This window comes from Mastacembelus armatus, chromosome 19 (assembly GCF_900324485.2).
Source record: "Mastacembelus armatus chromosome 19, fMasArm1.2, whole genome shotgun sequence".
Classification (NCBI taxonomy): Eukaryota; Metazoa; Chordata; class Actinopteri; order Synbranchiformes; family Mastacembelidae; genus Mastacembelus; species Mastacembelus armatus.
Genome location: NC_046651.1, coordinates 4,024,158 through 4,050,317, shown reverse-complemented (window position 1 = coordinate 4,050,317; position 26,160 = coordinate 4,024,158). Strand labels below are relative to the sequence as shown.

At 41.1% G+C, this 26,160-nt stretch overlaps 1 protein-coding gene across 1 annotated transcript in view; it reads right to left on the bottom strand.

Annotated features, from left to right (window-relative positions):
* The window catches only part of ryr2a (ryanodine receptor 2a (cardiac)), a 289,201-nt gene that overhangs the window by 193,912 nt on the left and 69,129 nt on the right, over nucleotides 1-26,160 (bottom strand). The window contains 8 exon segments of the mRNA XM_026315769.2: nucleotides 3,859-4,034; nucleotides 4,274-4,368; nucleotides 4,963-5,094; nucleotides 6,518-6,604; nucleotides 8,062-8,221; nucleotides 23,474-23,634; nucleotides 23,759-23,873; nucleotides 24,060-24,205. Coding sequence (XP_026171554.1) covers nucleotides 3,859-4,034; nucleotides 4,274-4,368; nucleotides 4,963-5,094; nucleotides 6,518-6,604; nucleotides 8,062-8,221; nucleotides 23,474-23,634; nucleotides 23,759-23,873; nucleotides 24,060-24,205 — 1,072 coding nt within the window.

Here is a 26,160-nt window from a genome sequence, read left to right as displayed (position 1 = left end):
TTTATCTCCGAGGACCAGCCCGGCGGTACCGGTCCTGGCCACCGGAGAAACCACAACCTTCCGACTCTTCCTGGATTGACAGTCATCACCATTGGTCTTCAACCAGTCCCACACTTCATTTACTGTACTCCCTAATAAACTTTGGTATACTCTGCTTCGGTTTCTGGGTACTTGTGTTTGACGGAGTCGTGATCCATACCAATTTATAAACAAATCATGACACAGCCACAGTGATCTTTGGGTTCTTCTTTACCTCTCTCACCAAGGCTCTTCTCCCTCGACTGCTCAGTTTGGCTGGATGGCCAGGTCTTGGAAGAGTTCTGGTCATCCCAAACTTTTTCCATTTGAGGATTATGGAGGCCACTGGGCTCTTAGGAACCTTGAGTGCTGCAGAAATTCTTTTGTAACCTTGGCCAGATCTGTGCCTTGCCACAATTCTGTCTCTAAGCTCCTTGGGCGGTTCCTTCATGATTCTCACTTGCTCTGACATGCACTGAGCTGTAAGGTCTTATATAGACAGGCGTGTGCCTTTCCTAATCAAGTCCAATCACACAGCTGGACTCCAATGAAGGAGCAGAACCATCTCAAGGAGGATCAGAAGAAATAGACAGCATGTTAAATATGATTGTCACTGCAAAGGGTCTGAATACTTATGACCATGTGATATTTCAGTTTTTCTTTTTTAATAAGTTTGCAAGAATTTCTACATTTCTGTTTTTTTCTGTCAAGATGGGGTGCTGAGTGTACATTAATGAGAAATAAAATGAACTTTTTTGATTTTGGCAAATGGCTGCAATGACACAGAGTGAAATATTTAAAGGGGTCCGAATACTTTCTGTACCCACTGTACCTTCGGACAGCTAACAGGCTTGGCTAGCTGGCTGAGTTGTATTGTGAACTGGTGCTACACATGTAGAAGGAATTGAATTTAACTGACATCCACTATTCAAGAGAGCAGACACATGCTTTTGTAACATATTTAACACATTTTCAAAATGGTGCCATAGATGGCAGTCTTGGTTGAGTGTTTTGCTTGATTCACTTTTCTGCAACTCAGGTCATCTTTACCACAGAAGAGTTTTTGGACATCAGACAACTCTCTCAAAACATTTCCTGTTCCAATCATCCATGATGCAGAAGGTTCTTTGGAGCCCTTATTTGGAGGTGCAGCAGCTCCTCTGTGCTAACTGTAGGAAATGATTTATGAAACTCACTTGGCACTTGTTAGCCTATGTCAGCAAGGGCCTCTGAACACTGCTCCTGGTGACTCTCCGTTCACTAGCCAAAGTCGAGAAACAGACTGAGCAACAAAGACACCTGGAAAAACTGGAGAAAGCAATCTGCTACTACATAAATGAAGGTTGGTGTAAAGATGTGGCACAGACTTGGCACCTCTCCCCATGAAACTTAAACCTTTAATTCATTGCAGAAGTTTTCATCATTTATTCCGATCTGTGTGTACATCCCACCTCAGTTAAGTGTTAGTGTAACATTAAAACATCTGACTGACTGGATTGCATACATGGAACAGAAACACTTAGACTCCTTCCTCAGTGTCTCAGGGAATTTAAACAGAGCAAACCTCAAAAATAAACTGCACAAATGCAGACCCGAGACAAAATCACACTGGACCACTGCTATATTGTAATAAAGGACGACTATCGTTCAGTCCCCTGTGCAGGCTTGTGTCTTTCTGACCCCTACATGAATCACCTTTTCTGCGGGCCTGCTTTGGCTGTACAGATTGCTGTACATTCAGGGCTGCATTCACAGACCTAGAAAAACTTATTGACATTGCAATATTAGACATCAGCTGTTGTGAAGATGTGTGTCCACAAAGACCTTTTGTACATACAACAACAACAAACCATGGTTCAGAGAAAAATGCTAAGGAGGAGGCCTGTACCACCATGCCAGAAACACACTGTACAAGCAAATCCGCAGGGATGTCTATTGTCAATCCGTTCTCTGCTCAACCATCTCAACCATCACCAGCTGCTTTGAAATAATCTTGTAGCCTTTACTTTGACCACACATATCCTCAGACAACTCTGTTCGCTTGTCCATGTCCTGTGTTTCACATGCAATACCAAACAACACAATCACATTTTCCCCAGGCTGACACCTGTGACAACAAATGACAAAATGACAACAATACACTACTTGAAATATTACAACAATCCTCTTATTTATCACCTTTAAGATCTTTCTAGATTACCTAGTAACCTGTTGACCCTTAAGCAACAATTTAGATTTTTCTATTTTATAAAAAACCAAAGGCTGTAGGCTTGTAATTTCAATACCTCAGGAAAAACAGCACATTGTTTTGATGAGGTGTAAGGGTACCAACACTTTCAGCCATGTGTCATAGCAAAGCAATACTGCATAATGACTACTTTTACTTTTGACACAGCAAATAACATCCCTGTGTATTTATCTAAGGATGGATTTGTTGATATAATTTTTCTTATGGTCAGAAAAATCCCACGTGTACTCAAATTAACACTAACTATATCTAATAATGCAAACCATGAAAACACACTCATATTTTGCTCGCCCAAAAAACAGCTATTTAAAGGGAAGTCACAAAATACTGACTAGAGGTCGACCGATATGGGTTTTCTCTGGCCGATGCCGATATTTAGAAATCAGGGCAGCGATATATGATGCCAATTCTTTTGGCTGATTTGTTTGGTCGATTTTAATTTTCCCCCTTCATCTCACAAGGTATAAAAGTGCCCAGGAATAAAAAGTGTATTATTGTCATGTTTGTAGTATTTTTTGTCCTTGCTTTTTCTGCTCCCATGCTCAGCAACTTCTGGCAGATACTGCACTTGGCCTTGAGTGAAATACTGCCATACTGGGTTAAATTTCTTTTCAGCCATCAGACTATAATTATATAAAAAAAACAAAAAAAAGACAATATTTGTCATTTTAAACTCACTTTTTCTATAATTACATTATTCCATGCACATCAATCACAATCCTAATATGTTTTGGAAAAAAAGAGGATTGATTTATTGCAGGGCACCTGTCATGATCCTTATGTTTGTTGACAGACACTGCTATAATTCAAAGGGCCATAGTCTAAGAATATGCGTAAACAATATATGCAACAAGTCATTTGCATGTGGAAGTAGAAACGTGCGCAGTTAAGACAAAACTTCAGGCTAAAACGTGCACATTAATTTTCCTCATTAAAAGTGTATTTTTTGGTGGGAGCATCATGCCGTGTTCTGTGTGTTGGACGCACAGACATTTATTGAGGAACGTTATTTTAGCAAGAATATTTGTCTGAATTTCACGCGTTTCTACTTTCAGGTTTGTTGCACACATGACGGTCAGCGTCAATTCTAATACGCTACAATGTAATTACGCGTTGGAAACGAATGGTTTTCAACGGCCATCAATAGCTGAAGCCGTGTGTGTGCGACTATAATAATTTAGCCGCTGGGCTTGTTAGCAAGTTTTGGTACCCCTGCTTACAGCCTAAACAGTTTTTGGACGCTTTTCAGCTCATTAAACACCAGTGGTAACAACCTGCTTGTCGCAACACGTCTTCACGTGTTCCACAACAACGCTTAACTGGTCGCACCTGCGCCTGCCCATAAATCGACCTAATGTGCAGTAAAATGCGCCGATATCGATTAATTAAAATGTGCAAAAAAAGGCCGATAGATCGGTCGACCTCTAATATTGACATGGGCTAACATATTGTTGGTGTGACATTGCACAAGAGAATTGCTCACATTAAGAAAAATACACAATATACACCAGCTTTATAGTCAGGCTCTGACTATCTTCTGGCCTCTTCTTTTCTCACAAACAGTTATTCTTTCTATATGGGTTGTGCGTTACCTGGCATGTACTTATTCTCTATGGCTTGCAGAAGCTGAGCCTCATCTACATGAGAACATAGGGCATGTGCCACCCGATTGTTTCCCAGAGCACAGACTGCGGAGTACAATCTGAGTGTATGGTAGTGAAACTTTAATAAGTCCCTTTGCTCTGACATCTCCAGGATATCCACTGACCTGGACAACATGGAGAAAGACACTGCATAAGAAATGAGAGAGCAGGAGGATGAAAAGGTGTCAGTGTCACAAAAAAGTGGGGATTCCACTTCCCATGATGTAAATTATATTATTATATAATATAATATAATAATATTATTATTATTCTATTATTTTTTTGGGTGACGACCCTGTTTAAAGTTGCTAGGGGTTATATCTGTGTGTGTGTGTGTGTGTGTGTGTAGCGGTGGGAATGCAACCTGTTCTCCTCAGGTATATGCAGAGACATGAACTGCAGAGGTTCAGTACACTGGACCAGCCATCCATGTCTGTCATTCACTCTGGATGCTGACACCTGAAAGAAATAACCATTCACAGACAACATACATAATGTTTTTTGTTATTTTCTGATAAGCACTTTCAGCCAGCAGCACCTATTGATGGAACACCCACTGTGAGGCACAGTAGACAGTTGGTCATGTATACCATCCGTACTGCTCTACAATAAAAGTATCCGACTAACCCAGCAGCTAATATGAACAGCTCAGTACTTTTTACAGAGATGCCTGGTTCTGCTGGAGGTTTTTTTTTTCCTTTTAACCCTCCACTGTCACCAAGTGCTTCCTCATTAGGGATTTGTTGGGGTTTTTTATGTAAACTGCCTTGAGATGATTGTATTGTGATTTGGCGCTATACAAATAAATTGAATTGAATTGAATTGAATTGAATTAGACACTTGTCAGTTGATCTTCCATAGTAAACTGGAAAATATCCAAAACTCAGCCAAGAAACCAGATGTCCAGTTCCAAAACAGAAACGCAGAACAGAGTTACTGATGCACCTATAGCTGAAAATATATATATATATTTTTTACATTGCATGTAAATTAGTTTTCTTACTAAAAAACGTGCCTACCATACACTATGTTGTATTTGGTAGAAGTTCTTACCTTGAGGAAATGGTTGGGAACACGACTCCATAAAACAGGAGTGAGAAACTGCACATGAAGTCGTGGAGGACACTGAGGACGTGAGTTCTTCCTCTCACTCTTAAACAGACCAGCTGACAAAGGCATCACATTCTGATAGTAACATAAACATATAAGAAATGTTGCAACATTAGTTAGATGAGACTGGAAGAATTAAAAACATTGTGAACACTATTAAAAGTATATTATGAATTATCAGGTGAATCAGTTTAGCGCCTGGTAGACTGTTACACTTCCCAGCAACATCCTGTTGGAAGCCTTGATTTTTTTGCACTTCCTTCTTTCTATCCAGCCCGTTTTTGATTCAGCTTCACTACTATCATTACACTCACCTGCATTTCATTAGTAATCATTAAATCCTGTTTTAAATCAATAGCCAACATTTACTGGATGCTAGATTGTCTTTTAAAAAGTTGTTTCCTCATGTATTCTTACTCTATGTTTCTCCCTTTTGTTCTCCATGTTGTTTGCTTATGGCCTGCGGTTACCATTCAGAGACTCATTCCCCCTCATAGTTTCTAGTCAGGATTCTATTTCTAGTTTTATGCTTACCATGCTCATATATAGACTCAAGTTTCTGGTTAGTAGCTTTATTTCAAGTTATATGAATATAGAGAGCCTTTTGTTTCTCTTTGAGTCCTTGCTACTTTCTGCTTCCTGTCAAATACTGCATTTTGCCAAGCCAGTCTACATATTAAGAGAAAATTACCATTGTGTCCACCAATGCAATGTTTGCTACCTGTGAATGCTTCAGTTCTGTGTTTCAGCTAACTTTTTTGTTTCATGGCTTTGTATTTTTGTCACTGTTAGGGACTTAACTATATGAGAGCCTAGCTTTTGTTTGGTCGCTGTCCACTAGTAACATAATTATCCTCTGATTCTTTGTTTGCCTTTTTAGGTTTAGTTTTTAGCCTGCGGTACCTCTTGTTAAGGTCACATAATATTTTTGGTATGTTTGTACACCTCAGTGCTTGGGATTGTGTTCACCAGTTTCTTTCAGTACCCAAATGTGAGGTCTGATATGAAGCTGTCAGAGGGCAGATGCCAAATACAGAGGAAGGCAGGAAGGAAAGCAGAGTGGTGTGTCAGCCATTTTTTCACCCTGCATTTGTGGAGACCATTTTGGTTAGCTTTTGAAACCATCTTTGAACTAATGAAACCAGCCCTGAGCTCAGTGTATGATTTACCAGACTATAGTACCCAACTATGTGCTTGGTGCTGCAGAGAAGGAGGAAAATGATAATGGGATGTTAATTGAGCTCAACACTGTTTCATTTAAGGTATTATTTCTTATTGAGTAGTAATAAAAGTACTGTGTAATTTGTGACCTGTTTTAAATGGTACATCCATAAACCTCAGTGGTAATTAAACCTCCTAAACAACAAAGGTTTACCATTATTATATGTGTTGTGACATAGGATTTTAATATGAAACTACTGCACTAAATGTAGGACTACTTGTCACTGAGGTCTGTATGCTGATGGAGGTGTTAGCATGTGTGGATTTGCCTAATTACCTTTATTCGCCCCAGTTCAAACTGAAAGACATTGGGACTGGTGGCCTTGGCAAAGACTGCAGGGAACAGCTTAGTACTTGGCTCTACCTGTGAAGAGGAGAGCATGTTAAAAGTCCCAATTACGATTAGTCTTTTCTTTTTTTCCTTTCAAATATCAATTTAAAATTTTTTTAAAACAAGAAAAAAATAATTTTCAAAAATGTTCTTTAGAAGATGGATAGAGACTTTATTTATCCCGATGGGAAACTTACAATTTTATTCGATGCTGATATGTTTGTTTTTTAATATATGTTTTTTTTTAGCAAGATGTGCTACGACTCTGAAAGCTCAGCGCACTACAACTTATAAAAACGCATGAAAAAAGACAAAATACAAGCACAGAAACAACTTTACCAGTTTGAGAACACAGTTGTAACATTTAGGAAAAGACAGCACAAAAAGAGGAAACACCAGCAAATGCACTGCGAAAAGAGAAAACCCAACCAAACATAGAAATGTTATGCAAAAAATAAAACACAATGACATACACACACTAGATGACACACTGGGGCTTCTGAGATGCACCTCAACTGACACCATATTGCCAGAGGCAGTGTGGCCATTCTGGCCAATTCAAGTAGCAGTAAACAAAAGACTTTTGGTTGCTTTTGGACATTGTAACAGAAGAAATCTGATATAAACCTATATGTTCCCTGCCATTTAACTGTTGTAGTTTGGGAAATCAGGTAACATACTTTAAGTGTTCTGATTGTTTATTTAAACTTTCCATTGCTGATATCTGCTTTTTACTTAGTGTTAGCATTTACATTGTTGTATGTGCTATTTACAGTGCATTTTTTTATTTGTTGTTTTTTTTTTCTTTTTGCAGCACATTTGTCACATTTTATACCAAAAATCAGGCTCAAGTGCGCGCACACACACACACACACACACACACATACATGCAGGATAAAGAGTAGAAAAGACATATTCATAATAAAATATAACCAACATACAAGGCAAAAGCACAGGGTAATAATCTCAGCTCAAAATATCTACTCACAATAGCCATGGAAACATATACCTTCAGTCATGAACTTAAAACAAAGCGTAGGAAGACTTCCTCCCCCTGCAAAGTCTTCCTGAGAAATCCACAGAGTAGTGTAGTGAATCCAAACTAAACAGAGGTGAACAGGCAAGTCCAAAAAGGTGCCGGGGAACGAACAAAATAAACAAGAGCAATCTAGCAGATCTAGCAGCAAACACAGAACACAGACGGGTATGTACACAAATAGAACTAAGACGAGACAGGTGAACATATTCAAGGCAAATGTGAAGGGCACACAGAAAATAACACAAAAGTTATACAGGACTTCCATGAGAGATCCGGACACCCGTTTTCTATTTGGCAGTGTTATTTTCTGAATGTTGTCTTTGGTAATGTCTTTTTAATTTGCTTGTGTTTTGTCTATTTGTCTTTTCTTAAGTTGAAGTGCAATGAGCTCTCAAAGTCACCTTAAATATGGCTGTAGGGGAAAAAAAGCTTAAGAAGAAAGTGAATTTACCTGGTAATATGTGCTGAGTTCTTTGCCATTGGCAGTGAAGGTCAGCAATCCATTTGTTGTGTCAACTAGACAACCAATCTCTAAGCCATTGTTGTTCCTACCCTGACCAGGACTGCTGCTCTCTCCAGCCCATACCATGTAGCAGTTACTGCGCTTTATACTGGAAAACACACAAACACCATGTAACAGTTGGTCATAATTCTATCTGTGGCCAAACGATATCGGTGGACAAGCAGGTGGGCAGTTGCTATGCACTATTTTTGCTATGCACATGGTTTGTGGTGGCATGTCACTAAGAGACACTATGACTCTTTTTTGGCACAGTGGAGAGCGTGAAAGATCTCTGATGCAAGGATTCTGAGAGATCCCAGATGATCAGGTCCTGTGGAAATGTCCCAGTGCTTCTGACGGTATGTCCTTCACTGGTCCGGGTAAGTGAATCACTTCCTATTGCAAGCGTGTTGTGTTGTATAGTTTGACTACAGATTAGCAACAGACTAGCTATAGTCTAACACATTCTCTAAACAATTCATTAACCGCTACATTCTAGTACTAGTCAAGTACCTTTCTGTTTTTACCGGTATTTATTTATATTTTATGACTTAGCGCTCATTAGCCTACCAGTTAGCTTAGCTAGCTAGTAACATGGCTTCTCCCTCTCTCCTGCTCGGTGTGCCACATGTTTAGTTATTCCTCTGCCTCCTTTAGCTATAATGATACCTGTAATAAGTGTAAGGTTCCGCTAGCTTTGGAGGCGAGGATCACTGATTTGGAAGCGCGTCTCCACATCTTTGAACAAAGACCAGCTAGCCTAGCCCTGTTAGCAGGTGTGGAGCCACCGAGCTCAAGCTCAGGGTCTGGCAGCTCCGGAGCAGCCCGGAGAATTAGCCTGGGTGATGGGCCGACGGAAATATACTCCTAAGCAGAAGCCCACGGCTCATCCCCTGCCTGCTCACGTTTCTAATAGATTTTCCCCGCCTCAGCAACACACCCGCTGAGGAACTGACTCTAACAATTGTCGATTCCATAGTCAGAAACATGAAGCTTGAGACACCAGCGACCATAGTCAAATGTGTTCCTGGGGCCAGAGCGGGCGACATCAAGTCAAATCTGAGGGTTCTGGCTAAGGCTAATCATAATTCATGTCGGACTCCGTAATTTTCTCTGGACCCCTCCCCAATCTGACCAGCAATGACATGTTTAGACGCATGTCGTCATTCCATCGCTGGCTGTCAAGGTGGTGTCCAGCAAAACGATGTGAGATTCATAGACAGTTGGGTGGAGGAAAGTGTCAGGTGTGATGTGTGACAAAAGAGTGTCAGCAAGAATGAAAGGAAAGGTGTACAAGGTGAGACCAGCAATGTTGTATGGTTTAGAGACAGTGGCACTGAGAAAAAGACAGGAGGCAGAGCTGAAGATGCTGAGGTTCTCTTTGGGAGTGACGAGGATGGATAGGATCAGGAATGAGGACATCAGAGGGACAGCTCATGTTAGATGGTTTGGAGAAAAAGCCAGGGAAGCCAGATTGAGATGGTTTGAACATGTTCAGAGGAGGGACAGTGAATACACTGGTAAAAGGATGCTGAGGTTAGAGCTGCCAGGAAGGAGGCCTAGAGGAAGACCAAAGAGGAGGACGATGTGAGCTTCGACGTGAGCTTCATAGACAATTGGGCCACTTTCTGGGGAAAATCCGGTCTGGTAGCAAGGGACGGCATCCATCCCACTTTGAATGATGCTGCTCTCATCTCTACAAATTTGGCCGTTTATTAGCAAACCTAAAGTTTGACAATCCAGAGTGGGGACTGGAACACAGTTTTTAACTGAATTTGCAGACCTCCTGTGCCAGGACCGATTCTGTTCACCCTGTACATGCTTCCTTTAGGCTATGTCATTAGGAAGCACTCTATTAATTACCACTGCTATGCATATGACACTCAACTGTATCTATCTATGCAACCTGTTAACACAAACCAGTTAACCAGACTTCAAGCATGTCTAACTGACATAAAGGCCTGGATGACTAGTAACTTTCTACTTTTAAATTCAAAGTAAACAGAGGTTATTGTATTTGGGCCTAAAAATCTCAGAAATAACTTTTCTAAAATTATAGCTACTTTAGCCATGACCTCCAGCACTACTGTGAAAAACCTTGGAGTTATTTTTGACTAGGACATGTCCTTTAACTCACATATAAAACAAAATCTAGAACTCTAGAACTGCCTTCTTTCACCTGGGCATCATTTCCAAAATTAGGAACATCCTGTCTCAAAATGATGCAGAAAAACTAGTCCATGCATTTGTTACCTCAAGGTTACTACTGTAACTCATTACTATCTGGAAGTCCCAGTATCTTCATAAAAAGCCTCCAGTTAATGCTGCAGCCAGAGTCCTGACAGGAACTAGCAAGAGAGATCATATTTCTCCTGTATTAGCTTCTCTTCATTGGCTCCCTGTGAAATACAGAATAGAATTTAAAATCCTTCTTCTCACATACAAATCCCTTCATGATCAAGCTCCTTCGTACCTTAAAGACCTCATAGTACCATATTATCCCAACAGAGCACTTCGCTCTCAGAGTGCAGGTCTACTTGTGGTTCCGAGTTTCCAAAAGCAAAATGGGAGGCAGAGCCTTTAGCTATCGAGCTCCATCCCTTACTTATGCTGCTATAGACTGCCCGAGGACCATCGGTGCAATGAGCTCCCCTACCCCTCCCCTCCCTTCCCCTCTCTTCCTCTCCTCCCCCTTTACATGTATATTCCACCACTGAATATCACTAACCTTGTGCTCTCTCTCTCCCCTAGTTTGTGCTCTCTCCCTCTCTCTCTGTTCTCTCTCTGTACGTTCTGCAGGTGTCCCCGGTCCTGGAGCTGTATATCGCTGATGTGCAGTTACTGGTCCCACCAAGCTGCAGTGTCTATTTGTTGTTTATTATTGCTTTTCTTTTCTCTCTCCTCTATCCACTCACCCCAACCGGTCAAGGCAGATGGCCGCCCAAACTCAGCCAAGTTTTGCTGGAGGTTTTTTCTTCCGTTAAAGGGAGTTTTTCCTCTCCACTGTCGCCATGTGCTTGCTCATAAGGGATTTCTTGGGTTTTTTGTTTTTGTTAAGTGCCTTGAGATGATTTGTATTGTGATTTGGCGCTATACAAATAAAATTAAATTGAATGTAATTGAATTGGCTCTCACACAACACTACCCAGACTTTTTACAGGGGAGCTCTTAGGAGCAAAGTCTGGCTAATATCTGTACTATTCCTCAGACAATTGCATACACTACATCATCACCAGGGTAATGTCTAGCAATGTTCAAGTGCATATCTAAAAGCATGTTGTTTCATTAAGGTTAATGTGCTACTCACTTGTGATTTAAATGTGAAATCCACTGTAGAAGTCATGTATGAAATTAAAAAAGCACTTTTTAATGAGTAATGAATGAATAAGTTGTAGGATATGACTTATTAATGCAAAAATGGATAAGACTCATTTGGCAACTTCTCTTCACATGATTAACAACTTATTAAAACGTGAAAATGTTTAAATAGCCCCTATAATTAAACAAAGGGAAAAGGTCTGGAATACTAAAGCAGGCTGACTGAATGTGTCAGTAATACAAAAATGTACATTAATGAAACCGTCATAATTACAATTCAAGGAGTTAGTTTTCATTTCTGTTAATTAACATTTATACACTTTGCCATAAATGTGACCAGTTGAAGTGCATGCTAGGAAATCTATTATAAAGAATAATTGCAAACAAATATCCGCAATGTGCATCTCCTTTATACATTCGATTTCAATTGTGAATGATCTAGGGCAGCATGGTGGATTAGTAGTTAGCACCATTGCCGCACAGCAAGAAGATTCCTGCTTTGAAACCTGGTAGGGCCTCTCTGTGTGGAGTTTGTATGTTCTCCCTGTGCTTGCATGGGTTTTCTCCAGGTACTCTGGTTTCCTCCCACAGTCCAAAAACATGTATGTCAGGTTGATTGGTGACTCTAAATTGCTCATAGGAGTGAGTGTGAGTGTGTGTGGTTGTTTGTCTCTATGTGGCTCTGTGATGGACTGGTGACCTGTCCAGGGTGTATCTCTGCCTTTCACCCCAAAGAGAGCTAGGATAGGCTCCAGCAGATCCCTGTGACCCTAATTAGAAATAAGCAGGTATAGATAATGGATGGATGATCTATCTACTCATTTCTTTTTATCTAGGCTATTTTATCTATCAAGTTGAATCTATAATCTTATAATTTTACCTTTTTGTATCTATTTTATTAATCATATCTATCTATCCTTTATAAAGAACAAACATGTCTGTACTTGTATACATGATCCCACCCCTAGTTTATAGTTTTCAATTAAGCAACACAGCTTAAACTTAATCCAGTTCACATCATCTGATCTCTGTTGGTGTGTATTCACAGGCAGTTGTTCCAAAACTGGGAGCGTTTAACTCCAAAGTTTCGTTTGTTTGGGCATATGTGAGCACAGCAATCGCACTCGGATGTGGAATAAAACAAGTGGGCCAAGATGGCGAAGAAGGGGTGGTCTCGGCCTGCTTCCATTTGAGCCCTGTATCGGTTTGTTTGCCGTGCGACCATAATTGACACAGCAACTGGGACAACAGACTCATAACTGTGGTTCACACTCAAAGAGAGGAAGCAGTAATGCACCTGGTTGCCAACCAAAACAGAAGAAGAAAACGAAGAACTAGAAGAAAGTTTTTTTGTTTTTTCCATTTTGTTCGTTTAGTGAATACTGATACATTAGCCAGAGAAACACAACCAAACAAACTAGCCACACACACTGTTGATACTACTTGTTTGTTTTTCCCAGGTAAACAACTTCTTCTTATTATTATTTATATGGCGTTTGTCAAACAACGTTACATTACTGCCACCTTCTGAAATGGTCTGAATGGATTCCCGGGTAAACTCTTCCTCCTTCTGAGTAAGATTTCTGACCAGTGACAGAACAGTTGGTTCACACATGACATTTGTTTACAACTTTAACCCTGTGAACACAAATGACCCAAAAGAAAAATGCAACAATGTATCTTTTTAGCCCCTGATTTGGAACAAAGCTAATGAGCCACAGGTGTGAATAATAATAATAATATAATAATACATTTTATTTGTAGTGCACTTTACATTTTAAAAAATCTCAAAGTGCGGAGGAGTATGGGAAGCCAATGGAATGAGTGGAGAATGGGTGTGATTTGTTCATACTTGCGCACTTGTTATAGTAGTCCAGCCTGGAGGAGACAAAGGCATGGAGGTTCAGATTGGAACGGAGTTTATAAATATTACGTAAGTGGAAAAAACATGTTTTGCAAAGATGTTTAATGTGATTATCAAATGTGAGGTGGAAGTCGAAAGTGACTCCAAGGTTCTTAACAGATGAAGTGAGTGGAATGTGGTGAATGGAAAAGAAGGTAGAGGTGGCAAAGGCCAAACAAAGGGTGTATGAGGATTTGTATGATAGGTTGGACAATAAGGAGGGAGAGGTAGATTCGTACAGGTTGGCAAGGCAGAGAGACAAAGATGAGAAGGGGATGTGCAGCAGGTTAGAGTGATTAAGGACAGGGATGGAAATGTGTTGACAGGTGCCACAAGTGTGATGGAAAGATGGAAGGAATACTTTGAAGAGTTGATGAATGAGGAAATTGTTAGAGAGCACAGAATAGAAGAGGTGAGGTGAGGAAGTAGCAAAAATCAGTAAGGATGAAGTGAGGAAGGCATTGAAGAGGATGAAGAATGGAAATCCTGATGACATACCTGTGGAGGTATGGAAGTGTTTAGGAGAGGAGGCAGTACAGTTTTTGAATAGGCTACTTAACAAGATCTTGGAGAGTGAGAGGATGCCTGAGGAATGGAGGAGAAGTGTACTGGTCTAATTTTTAAGAACAAGGGAGATGTGCAGAGTTGTGGAAACTACAGAGGAATAAAGCTGATGAATCACACAATGAATTTATGGGAAAGAGTAGTGGAGGCTAGGCTGAGGTCAGAAGTGAGCATTTGTGAGCAGCAGTATGGTTTCATGCCAAGAAAGAGTACCACAGATGCAATATTTGCTTTGAGAATGCTGATGGAGAAGTACAGAGAAGGCCAGAAAAGGCGTATGACGGTGCCGAAAGAGGAGCTGTGGTTTTGCATGAGGAAGTCTAGAGTGGCAGTATGTTCAAGTGGTGCAGGACATGTATGAGAGCTGTAACACAGTGGTGAGGTGTGCTGTAGCTGTGACAGAGGAGTTCAAGGTGGAGGTGGGACTGCACCAAGGATCGGCTTTGAGCCCCTTGTTTGCTGTGGTGATGGACAGGCTGACAGATGAGGTTAGACAGGAATGTTTGCAGATGACATTGTCATCTGTAGGGAGAGGAGGAGGCAGGTGGAAGAAAATCTAGAGAGGTGGAGAGTCACTCTGGAAAGAAGAGGAATGAAGGTTAGCCGCAGTAAAAGAGAGTACATGTGTGTAAATGAGAGGGACTCAAGTAGAACAGTGAGGTTACAGGGAGTAGAGGTGAAGAAGGTGGAGGATTTTGAGTACCTAGGTTCAACAGTCCAGAGCAATAGAGAGTGCAGAGCTGGAAGGAGCAGAGCTGAAGGTTCTCTTTGGGAGTGACGAGGATGGATAGGATCAGGAATGAGGACATCAGAGGGACAGCTCATGTTAGATGTTTTGGAGAAAAAGCCAGGGAAGTCAGATTGAGATGGTTTGGACATGTTCAGAGGAGGGACAGTGAATACACTGGTAAAAGGATGTTGAGGTTAGAGCTGCCAGGAAGGAGGCCTAGAGGAAGACCAAAGAGGAGGACGATGTGAGCTTCGATGTGAGCTTCATAGACAATTGGGCCGCTTTCTGGGGAAAACCCGGTCTGGTTGCAAAGGACGGCATCCATCCCACTTTGAATGATGCTGCTCTCATCTCTACAAATTTGGCCGTTTATTAGCCAACCTAAAGTTTGACAATCCAGAGTGGGGACTGGAACACTGAGACTCAGTCTAAAACTCCTCTCTGCAGTTTCCTTAGAGCTGTCACCCCCTCAAATCACATAGAGACTGTGTCTGCCCCTCGAACATATAAATCAAATAAATCAGTTAACACAAGAGGAGTTCATAAAAACCTAATAAAAATTAAGACCACTCCTCTTATCGAACGGAAAACCAGAACAGTCAGATGTGGATTATTAAATATTAGGTCTCTTTCATCTAAATCTCTTTTAGTAAATGATTTGATAACTGATCACCAAATTAACTTACTGTCTTACTGAAACCTGACTGCAGCAGGATGAATATGTCAGTGAATGAATCAACCCCCCTCAGTCATAAAAATTATCATGTTCCTCGAAGCACAGGTCGAGGTGGAGGAGTAGCTGCAATCTTCCACTCAAACCTATTATTAAACTTTCATCCTCAAAACAGTTATAACTCGACTGAGAGCCTCACTCTTATCCTCTCACATCCAAACTGTAAAACACAAAAACCAGTTCTACTTGTCATTGTGTACCGTCCACCTGTCCCTTACTCAGAGTTTTTAACTGAATTTCCAGACTTTCTGATTTAGTTATTAGTTCAGATAAAGTCATTACTGTGGGAGATTTTAACATTCATGTAGATGTTGAAAATAATAGTCTCAGCACTGCATTTAATTTAATATTAAATTTAATTGGTTTCACTCAAAATGTTAATAAACCCACCCACTGTTTTAATCACACCCTTGATCTTGTTCTGACCTATGGCATCAAAATTGAACATTTAATAATTTTTCCCCATAATCCTATTTTGTCAGATCATTCTTTAATAACTCGTGAACTTAAGATGATTGATCATGCAGCATTTGGAAGAAAATTCCACTACAGCAGATGTTTATCTGACCAAGCTGTTAATAAATTTAAGAAAATGATTCCATCTTTATTTACATCTATGCCAAGTACCAACACATTGGAGGGCAGCTGCCTCAATCCTACTCCCTACCAAACTGATCATATTGTTGACAGTGCATGTAGCCTCACTGTGTGAGATCATATTTCTCCTGTATTAGCTTCTCTTCATTGGCTCCCTGTAAAATACAGAATAGAATTTAAAATCCTTCTTCTCACATACAAATCCCTTCATGATCAAGCTCCTTCATACCTTAAAGACCTCATAGTACCATATTATCCTAATGGAGCACTTTCACTCTCAGAGTGCAGGTCTACTTGTGGTTCCCAGAGTTTCCAAAAGCAGAATGGGAGGCATAGCCTTCAGGAGGCAGACACTCTCTGTACTTTTAAGGCTAGACTTAAAACCTTCCTCTTTGACAAAGCGTATAGTTAGGGCTGGCTTCAGGTAACCCTGAACCATTCCGTAGTTATGCTGCTATAGGCCTAGACTGCCCGAGGGCCATCGGTGCACTGAGCTCCCCTAACCCTTCCCTCCCTTCCCTTCCCCTCTCTTCCTCTCCTCCCCCCTCACATGTATATTCCACCACTGAATGTCACTAACCTTGTGCGCTCTCTCTCCCCTAGTTTGTGCTCTCTTCCTCTCTCTCTGTTCTCTCTCTGTACCTTCTGCAGTTGTCCCCGGTCCTGGAGCTGTATATCGCTGATGTGCAGTTACTGGCCCACCAAGCTGCAGTGTCTATTTGTTGTTTATTGTTGCTGTTCTTTTCTCTCTCTTTCCACTCACGCCAACCGGTTGAGGCAGTTGGCTGCCCAAACTCAGCCAAGTTCTGCTGGAGGTTTTTTCTTCCGTTAAAGGGAGTTTTTCCTCTCCACTGTCGCCAAGTGCTTGCTCATAAGGGATTTGTTGGGTTTTTTGTTTTTGTAAAGTGCCTTGAAATAATTTGTATTGTGATTTGGCGCTATACAAATAAAATTGAATTGAATTGAATTGAGGTTCTTGGATGTAGTGAAGAAGGACATGAGGATAATTGGTGTGGGTGAGCAGGATACAGAGGATAGGGTTGAATGGAGGCAGATGATTCGCTGTGGCGACCCCTGAAGGGAGCAGCCAAAAGGAAAAGAAGAGGGTCCAACAGATGTGGAGGGTTTTGTCCTGGAGATTGTAGATTCAACCTCTTCCTGGGTGATATTAACAAAGGTAGTAAGAGTGGCAAGCAGCACTTGTCCAGCATTGGTGGCTGTTGGCGACGTGGAAGTAGAAGGAGTAAGGAAGGAGCAGATGTTTTCAACCTTCTCTTTAAAATGTGCCAGAAAATGATCACACTGCTCCACTGTATCAATGATGTGTAAGGGTGTATGGGGACTAAGAAGATGGCTTTCAGTTTTGAAAAGCTGCTTGGAGTTTCCAGGGCTGTTGTTAATGATATTAGAGTAATAATGTGTCCTTGCAAGTGGGAGTGCTTTCGAGCATGATTTTTGACGTTGGTGGTATGCTGATTTGTGAACAGTGAGACCTAAAGTTACAACTCTACGTTCAAGAACATTCCCAGCAGTTTTCATTTTACATAAATCCTCCATGAACCAGGGTGCAGAGTGGATGAAAGAGACAGTCCTGGTTTTCAAAGGTGCATGGGTATCCAAGATAAGTTTCAAGCCTTTATTGTAAAAGTTCACACAATCAGAGGCTGGTTTAAATTGGGCTGTGTGAGATTTTGAATGTCCAAGGATAGCTGAAGAGGGTTAATATTTTTGGGGTTCCTAAAGCAAATTTTGCATTTAGGCCTGGTAGTTGGGGTCAGTAGAGGTAGATCCATTGAAATCACATTGTGGTCAGGAACACCTAGGTCATAAACCATGAGATTTTTTTATAAGTACCATGCTACCAGCAATAACCAGATCCAGAGTGTGTCTTTTATTATAGGTTGGGACATCCACGATTTGTCTGTGGTTATAACAGTCTAGGAGCTGTAAAAACCCAGAAACTGTGTGACAGGAAGGTGTATCCACATGAATATTTAGATCTCCCAGTATTATGACATTTGTTGATGTGATGTAGAAAGGAGAAAGGAGATCATCTCCGGGAGAAAGTCTGGGTTTGGTTTTAGAGGGCGATAAATAAGGAGAATGTTATGAGAGGCAAAAGTTTATATTTGAAGGCCATGTATTCAAATGATGACAGGTTTGAGAGTGTCAGGGCAGACACTTCAAAATCTTTATGGTGTAGGACAAACAGGCCCCCACCATAGCCCGTACTGCGGGCTCTCTCCAGATAGCTGTATCCAGGTGGACAAGCCTCATTCAGAGCTGAGTTGGTTTCAGGTTTATGCCAGGTTTCTGTAAGGTACATCAGGTACCTGAGTCAAATATGTGGGAATGAACGAGGCAGGATTTTTTTGTGAGTGACAGACAGTTTAGAAGTTCAACTCTGAGGCTGAGGTTCCATCATGCCTTTTATGGTCTAAATAACACTGGTGTTAACTTAGTTATGACTAATAGGAAAGTACTACAACAGTCAAGGTGGCAGTGAAGTAATCACGCGTTTAATGAGATCCTCTGAAATCCACAATTTTGAACAAAGGATTAATATTTTCCCTTTCTGTAGTCCGACCAACGATTCAATTTATGCCTTTGAAATCCCCGCCTCTTGCCCAAAGTAGATAAAAATTGAGACAATCCTTTGTTTGCTCTCTGTCGCACTCTGAAACTCTCTTGCTCCCTCTACTTGCTCTGCTGACCTCTCGCAGCTTTGCTCGTTCCTTTTTACCATTTTTCCTCTTTACAATTTTTGCTTCAATTTGAATCCTTGGTCATTTTTCTTACTTAGTTTTTCTAACGCGCAAACTGTAAATAGCTTATTTTTCTTTAATGTTCAAGTTACCAGTGACAAGTTAGATAGAAAAGTTTTTGCGTTCTTTTGAATCACTAATTGAAGACATATGACAGCAACTCATCAGCCCTGCTGAGTTTCCAGCAGCTACATCGTCAGGTACCCAAGGCATCTTCTGACCCTCCGGTGACAAAGAGGCGTTTCAGGTTCGTTACCCGAAGTTGTGTCAGGTCCCGGAAACCAGGTTTCCGGTGCCGGGTTTTTATTTTGAAGGGGCAAGGGGAAATGTTTTGGGTGCTATACCTCAGCTTGTTTTGATTACTGATCTGTGTCACCTGCGGACCTGGCTTAAGTAGCTGGGTTCGTGGGGACACAGATCGCCGGATTGTTTGTTACCATAACTCCCGTGTGGATTCACGCTACGGCAAGTAAGTGTTCATTTGAGAGCTGTTTGCTTAGATCGGAGGAATCAGTAGCTTACGGCAAGTGACCTTTTCCTGTCGCTTCACGGTTACAGCTCGGATGAGCTAACTCTTGACTGTGATTACCACGAAGAGGAATAGACTCGACGTGGGGGACGCTTTCTCTATTGTGGATTACCTGTTGACTGTTGTCGTCATTATATAGGCACCTACTGTGCTCTCACTCCGGAGGAGGCTCGGGTGCGAACACTGTTTGCTTTGTTATTGTGTCACTCCTTCATTAACCTGGTTTTCTCCTGTTTCCTGTTTTCTGAGTCTGGAAAGAGCCCGGCCTCTGGTAGGCCCCAGAGGGACCCATACACGTCAGATATTGCTCTGCGGACCCGCGACGGACTTACCACCTCCATCTCCGAGGACCAGCCCGGCGGTACCGGAACTGGCCGTCGGAGAAACCAACTCCTGCCGACTCTTTGGGTTCATCACACATCACCACCGGCCTTCACCATCCCACATCACATTCTTTTGTACTGCATTTAATAAACTTTGGCATAATCTGCTTCTGTGTCTTGGGCACTTGTGTTAGACGAGGTTGTGATCCATACAATTTGATACACAAATCATGACAAGTTGGCCTCGGGAACACCCAGACTAACGACATTGTGGGGTACTGCCAGTCAGCCTCAATGAAACGACATCAAAGTAGGCTACACCTGCCTCTCTCTGTATTCTCTGAATCAGCTGGTGTCTCACTTACTGCCCCACCCAATAATTTTCCAAATTGTCCATGTTTATTAAGTAATTACTGTCGCTAGTTCCTCTTCTCAGAGTCAGTAATCAAACTACAGTGCCACTTTGACTACTAATAATCAAAATCACTTAGAATTAGATTAGTTCAATTGTTATTCATGTTATCTGCAGTAATATTTGAAGTATACAATTCTATCATTTATACTCAGCTTTAATAAATGGTGGAAACCTCAATCCTTTCGCTCCTGGTCTGTGTTGGTTGTGAAGCTATAAAGTCACTGTTGGGTATCAAACTCATTCTTCCGATTTCCAAATTGATAATTGCATTTATATAATTTAAACAGCTAGTCCCCGAAAACGACTTGGTAATTCATTGATGATTTTCACAGATGATTGATTGAAGTTGCCATGACTGAAAATTAATAAAATCAAAATCGCTACAATAGTCACAATGTCAGCTGGAATACTGTTATTCCAGGGCCAGCAGCTGAGAAAAAGAGTATGAGCGCATTTTCCAGATGAAATAGAGGTTGTTGGTGTTAGCTGTTAGCAACCGCCAGCAATAGAAGGAGTAATTAGATCCAGTTGGTGTGTAGCTTGTAGTACACAGGATGTCACACTGAATCTGAACCTCTTTCTGAAGTAGACCTTTGCCATCAAACTAATCCAGCAGTGTAATTCAGTATGATAACACTGCTCAAGGCAGTGTCACATCGGCTGTCACTGATCAAAGCGAATACACTCTAACTGAAAGTTCTCTCCCATGACTGGTCTTCCGGATCAGCTGCCATTGCTGTCAGCCACCTTGAGCCTGCATGTTACTGCATTCAGGAAGGCAGTAGCAATAACAGACTCATAAAACATCTGCTGCATAGTCCAGCAGATGTTAAAGACTGTAACCTCCTTGAGATATAGAGACGGCTTTGACCTTTTTTGTGGAGATTTTCAGTGTTTTCTGAACAGTCCAGCTTGTTGTCAATGTATACACCAAGACATTTTAAGTCCTCCACAACTTCAGGATCCACCTCTAGGATGTTAACAGGGGTCACTGGTCTCTTCTTCCTTCTCAGGTCCACCACTAACTCTTTTGTCTTTGTCACGTTGAGATGAAGATTGTTTTCCTGACACCATGTGACAAAGTCCCCCACCACAGATCTGTATTCAGCCTCGTCTCCATTGTTAATACAGCCCACTACAGCAGAGTCATCAGAAATTTTCTGAAGGTGACACGACTCAGACTTGTAGCTAAGGTTTGTGGTGTATATTGTGAATACAAAAGGGGGCAGGACTGTATCTTCTGAGGCCCCTGCTGCTGACCAATCTATCAAACACAGTTCTGCAGGCTGAGATTTGTGGTCTCTGTCAACAATCCAGGACACTGAGGAGGTATCCTCCTGCATTGCAGTTTTCCACTCAAAAGTGCCGGTTTGATGGTGTTAAACGCACATGAAAAGTAAAAAAAACATGACCCTCACTGTGCTTGCAGGTTTTTCCAGGTGTTTACACATGTGGTTAAGCATGTAAATGATGGCATCCTCCACTCCAGTCACTTAGGCCATCATAAGACCTCTGACCATCTTATCACCGTTTTAGTGTTGATGGGGTGTCTTTTAACAAAGGGGATGTAGCAGTTTTTAAGGTGGACCAGGGTATGGTCTGATTTGCCCAATGGAGGGATGGGGGAAGCACTGTATGCATCTTTAATTGTAGCATAGAACAAATCCAAAGTTTTTCCCTCCCTGGTTGGACAGTTCAAATATTGTGTGTAGGTGGTGAGAATGTTTGACATGTTTGAAATCACCAGAGATTATTTCCAGGTCACTCGGATGTTTGTTGACATCACCAGTAGAGCCCAGATGTGGAGAAGCCAGAATGTAAACAAGGAAAACAATGATATGTGGAATTTTCAACTGCTAACAGTTCAACATCAGGGCAACAAAGACACTGCTTGATTGTAATATGTGCAGGGTTACACCATCTGTTAACAAAAACGGCAAGCCCTCCTCTTTTCCGCTTACCACTCATGGTGCAGTCCCTGTCAGTGCGGATAATCCAAAAATGACATATTGTGATCAGGAATATCCTCATGCTATAGTGTTATAGTCACTGGGGTGATCTTAAACTGACTTTAATTAGCATTAAACATAACACTGAACATACCACAATGCACCATATGCTGTACACCGTGGAGTGCTACACTTGTGTCCTTACACACAAAATAGTGCCATCACAATACATCATGCATGAGATGGGGCCAGCTGTAGTTAGTTAACTTGAGGTGCCTACATCAGGTGCATGTGTTTGTGTCTACATACAGTATTTGTAGAAGACCATGGAAAATATTAATTTCTAATAGGACTTAAATCACTACGATTAATCTTAGCCAGGTTGCAAAGTATTAATCTCTGTAGTAACTAAATTAACTTATTTAAACTTGCTTTCATGAAGCTGAGTCAAGGCTCAATTAAGCCTGGATAGAGAATCCTAGCTAAATTGCTTATCCTGGGTTTATGCAATACTGCTCTGGATTCTTAAGTAAACCTTATTTTGCTGTTATAAATAAATAGAATTATAGTGTAATAGTATTAATCTAAACATTTCTACCACTTGTGTCTGCGTTTGAGTCTCACTCCATTTGTCACTTCCTAAAAGAAACACACAGTTACTACTATTGATGGGGGAAAACACACAAACACACCTAGTAAAAATTACACACTCTGATATACATCCTCTTATGTCTTCATTATTTAAGGAATTGTTTTTTATAATATAAAAATTAAAAACAGTGTGAAAATGATATTTAGAAATCTGAGTTTTTAGAATAGTGTGAAATCACAAATTAAGTTTACAGATTTTATTTTATTACATATCAGAGTAACTGAACCCTATTACAGCATAGTTCAGAACTTTAGATTCTTGTTTATACTTGTATACTTCTCAGTGTGTCTGACAGAGTTGACACAAATCAAGTTTAAAAGGGAAAGATGTTTATTTGTCAAATTTCACTAAGTCACAACAATATAGTCATTTATGGTGATTAGTTCACAGGTCAAATGTGGGGTAATTACTGAAATCACATGGTATAGTTATGAAAAGTAATGAAATCCCATGGCCTTTATGACACATCCATCCATTATCTATACCTCCTTATTCCTATTTAGGGTCACAGGGATCTGCTGTAGCCTATCCTAGCTCTGTTTGGGAGAAAGGCAGAGGAAAGGTCACGAGTCCATCACAGGGCCACATAAAGACGAACAACAACCCCACACACTCACACCTATGGGCAATTTAGAGTCACCAATAAACCTGACATACATGTTATTTGACTGTGGGAGGAAACTGGAGTACCTGGAGAAAACCCACACAAGCACAGGGAGAACATGCAAACTCCACACAGAAAGGCCCTTGCAGGGTTTCAAACCAGGAATCTTCTTGCTGTGAGGCAACAGTGCTAACCACCAAGTCAACGTGCTGCCCCTTTATGGCACATGGTGTCCATAAAATTGTTACAACTATAACAATTGGCTGGGATTTTACTAACCTCTCATGAACTTTGCCCTTCTCGTCACCCAGGGTAACAGTGACAGTTCGGACCTTATGCAGCTCAAATCCCGGGTCATACTGATGGAAGTCAGAGGTTACCCAGCCTATCCACATACTACTGGGCTCCTGACCAGGGAAGATCCGCACTGAGTAGTAGTGCTGCACAGAAAGAGTTTGCTTTGTCTGTCAATTACTTTCTAGAAGGGCTTCACAACAATGACATTGTAAAACTTGGATACTTTGTAGTAACAATTTTTTTTATTTTGTAGCTATATTGTCTTACAGTAGTGGCTTGCATGAGGAATTCATAGTCATCTCTGTCATCAGCGATCACTTCCTCTGACAGTCGAGAAGATGAGGGACAGCTGTTGTCTGGTTTGCTTCTCTTCAACATGAACCTGAGAGATTAGACGTTTGGTTTAAGTTTCAAACTGGTGATCAAACACAATGACAAAATGGTACTATAGTGCAAAAGTGAGATATAGAATAAAGTCAGATATCAAAAAAGTGTTGGATGTTTACTATTCAACACGGCCGGCATTTAAAAAGTGTTTAGTTTTTAAATGAGGAGACAGAGGGTTTACCGCTGTTTGAGCTTGAACGGCTTCTCCTGATTATAATCTTTGTGGTTATTGAATTCGTCCTTTTCGGGTCCGTTGGGACCATTGTGACCATGAGACGACTTCATCAGGACCTCAAAGTCTGACACCGCTTCGAAGTCCTCTAGGTCCTGCTGAAACAAACGGTGAACATACCACACATATACTCAGCTCAGTACCTAACCCTTCTATTTACACTTGCAGAAGAATATAAGTTAGAGAGTTTTCCTGTCACAGGCAGGCATTTAGAAATAGTGTGCTAAGCATAACAGTGTCACATAACAGAGGCGCAGGGCAATGCAGAATTCAAATGTACACAGGTTTATTATCAACTAAGGCAGAAATACACAGAAAAACACAGAACAGAACACAAACCTGGAGGAAAAATCCAATCTAACAATGCAAAACAGAACTTAAAATAGTGAATCCACCAGATGACAGTCTAGAGCAGGGTATTCAATTACAAATTCAGCTGGGCCAGGTGTTCAAACCAAAAAAATGTAGCTGGGCCAGACATTTTTAGTAGGCAGTAAGCTTCTGCAATGTCACATTTATTCCCATCCAGAGTTGTATTAATTTTTTGCCAAGATCTTGTATTGATGGTGGAAGAATCGGACCACTGTGCAAAGTCTTCTCCAGCACATCCCAAAGGTTCTCAATGGGGTTAAGGTATGGACTCTTTGTTGGCCAAACCATGTGTGAAAATTGATGGAATAACCTGGTCATTCAGTATATTCAGGTAGTCAGCTGACGTCATGCATGATGGATGTATCACTTCATCTGCCTCTCTTCTTACCCTGATGTGTCCATCACTCTGGAACATGGTAAATCTGGACTCATCAGACCACATGACCTTCTTCCATTGCTCCAGAGTGCAATTTTTATGCTCCCTAGCAAACTGAAGCCTTTTTTTCCAATTAGCTTCACTGATAAGTGGTTTTCTTAAGGCTGCACAGCAGTTTAGTCCCAATCCCTTGAGTTCCCTTCACATTGTGCGTGTGGAATGTGGCCATTTGACTAGGCTGGGTCTAGAACAGACCTGGGCACTGAACAGCCATGCACCACATCCAGCCCTTTGCCTGTCCCAGACTGGCCCGTGCAAAGTCTGTGGGAGACGATTCAAAATCAGTGGAATCCAGCGCAGTCCCTTGTTATACCACGCTGAGTGCAACAGAGACAAAAGACACGGAGCGACACGTCAATTTAAAGTTAAAATCAAATCAACTTTATGCAAATATTGTGGCTGAGCTCACTCAGAGCACAGTATGCAAATTAAATGCGTAGCACTTCACACCCAATCACACCACCAGAGCTACAACTACATCAGAGGCTGGTGGAGGTTAGTCCATCATCTGAATGTACCATTAGCTGTAACCCTCGAAAATGTTAGCTCCTGTTAAAAAACATAAGGTTGATACAGAATGTAGAGTTTTTAATTTGTTTACTGAAGTCAAAGGTAAAGCCATGTGCTTAGTGTGGAGATGAGATTTCTGAATTATAATTTGAATCACCATTACGAGACTAAACGTGGATAATACAAGAACTTCACTGAGGCAGCAGGGACTTTTTACCAAAATTTACACATTGAGTGATGCAGCAGTCAGGACCAGTTTTGTGATTTCCCACAAAATAGTGAAAAACAGTAAGCTACTTTCCGTTGGCAAGTTTATCAAGTAGTGTTTGGACTATGTCCTGAGAAAAAAAGAATCATTTGAGAATATCCCTCTCCAAATGAACGGTAGCGAGAAGAATTGAGTACATTGCAGGAAATTTGGGACATCAGTTGCAAAAGAAAGTGGAAAATTTTTCTCCTTGGCTTTGGATGAGAGCTGGATGAGAGCTGTGATGTCCATGACACAGCCCAGCTACTCATATTTGTATGTGGGATAACCAAAGATGCTGAGGCTATGGAAGAGCTGGCAGTGATGCGGCCAATGAAAGGGAAGTCGACGGGGAGTGATTTGTTCATGGAGGTCAAGCTTGGTACTTTTTCATTGCATTATACACCAGGAGGTACTGTGTAAGTCAGTGCTAAAAATGAACTATGTTGTTGATGTAACTAAAATAGTGTTACGATTTGGTGAGC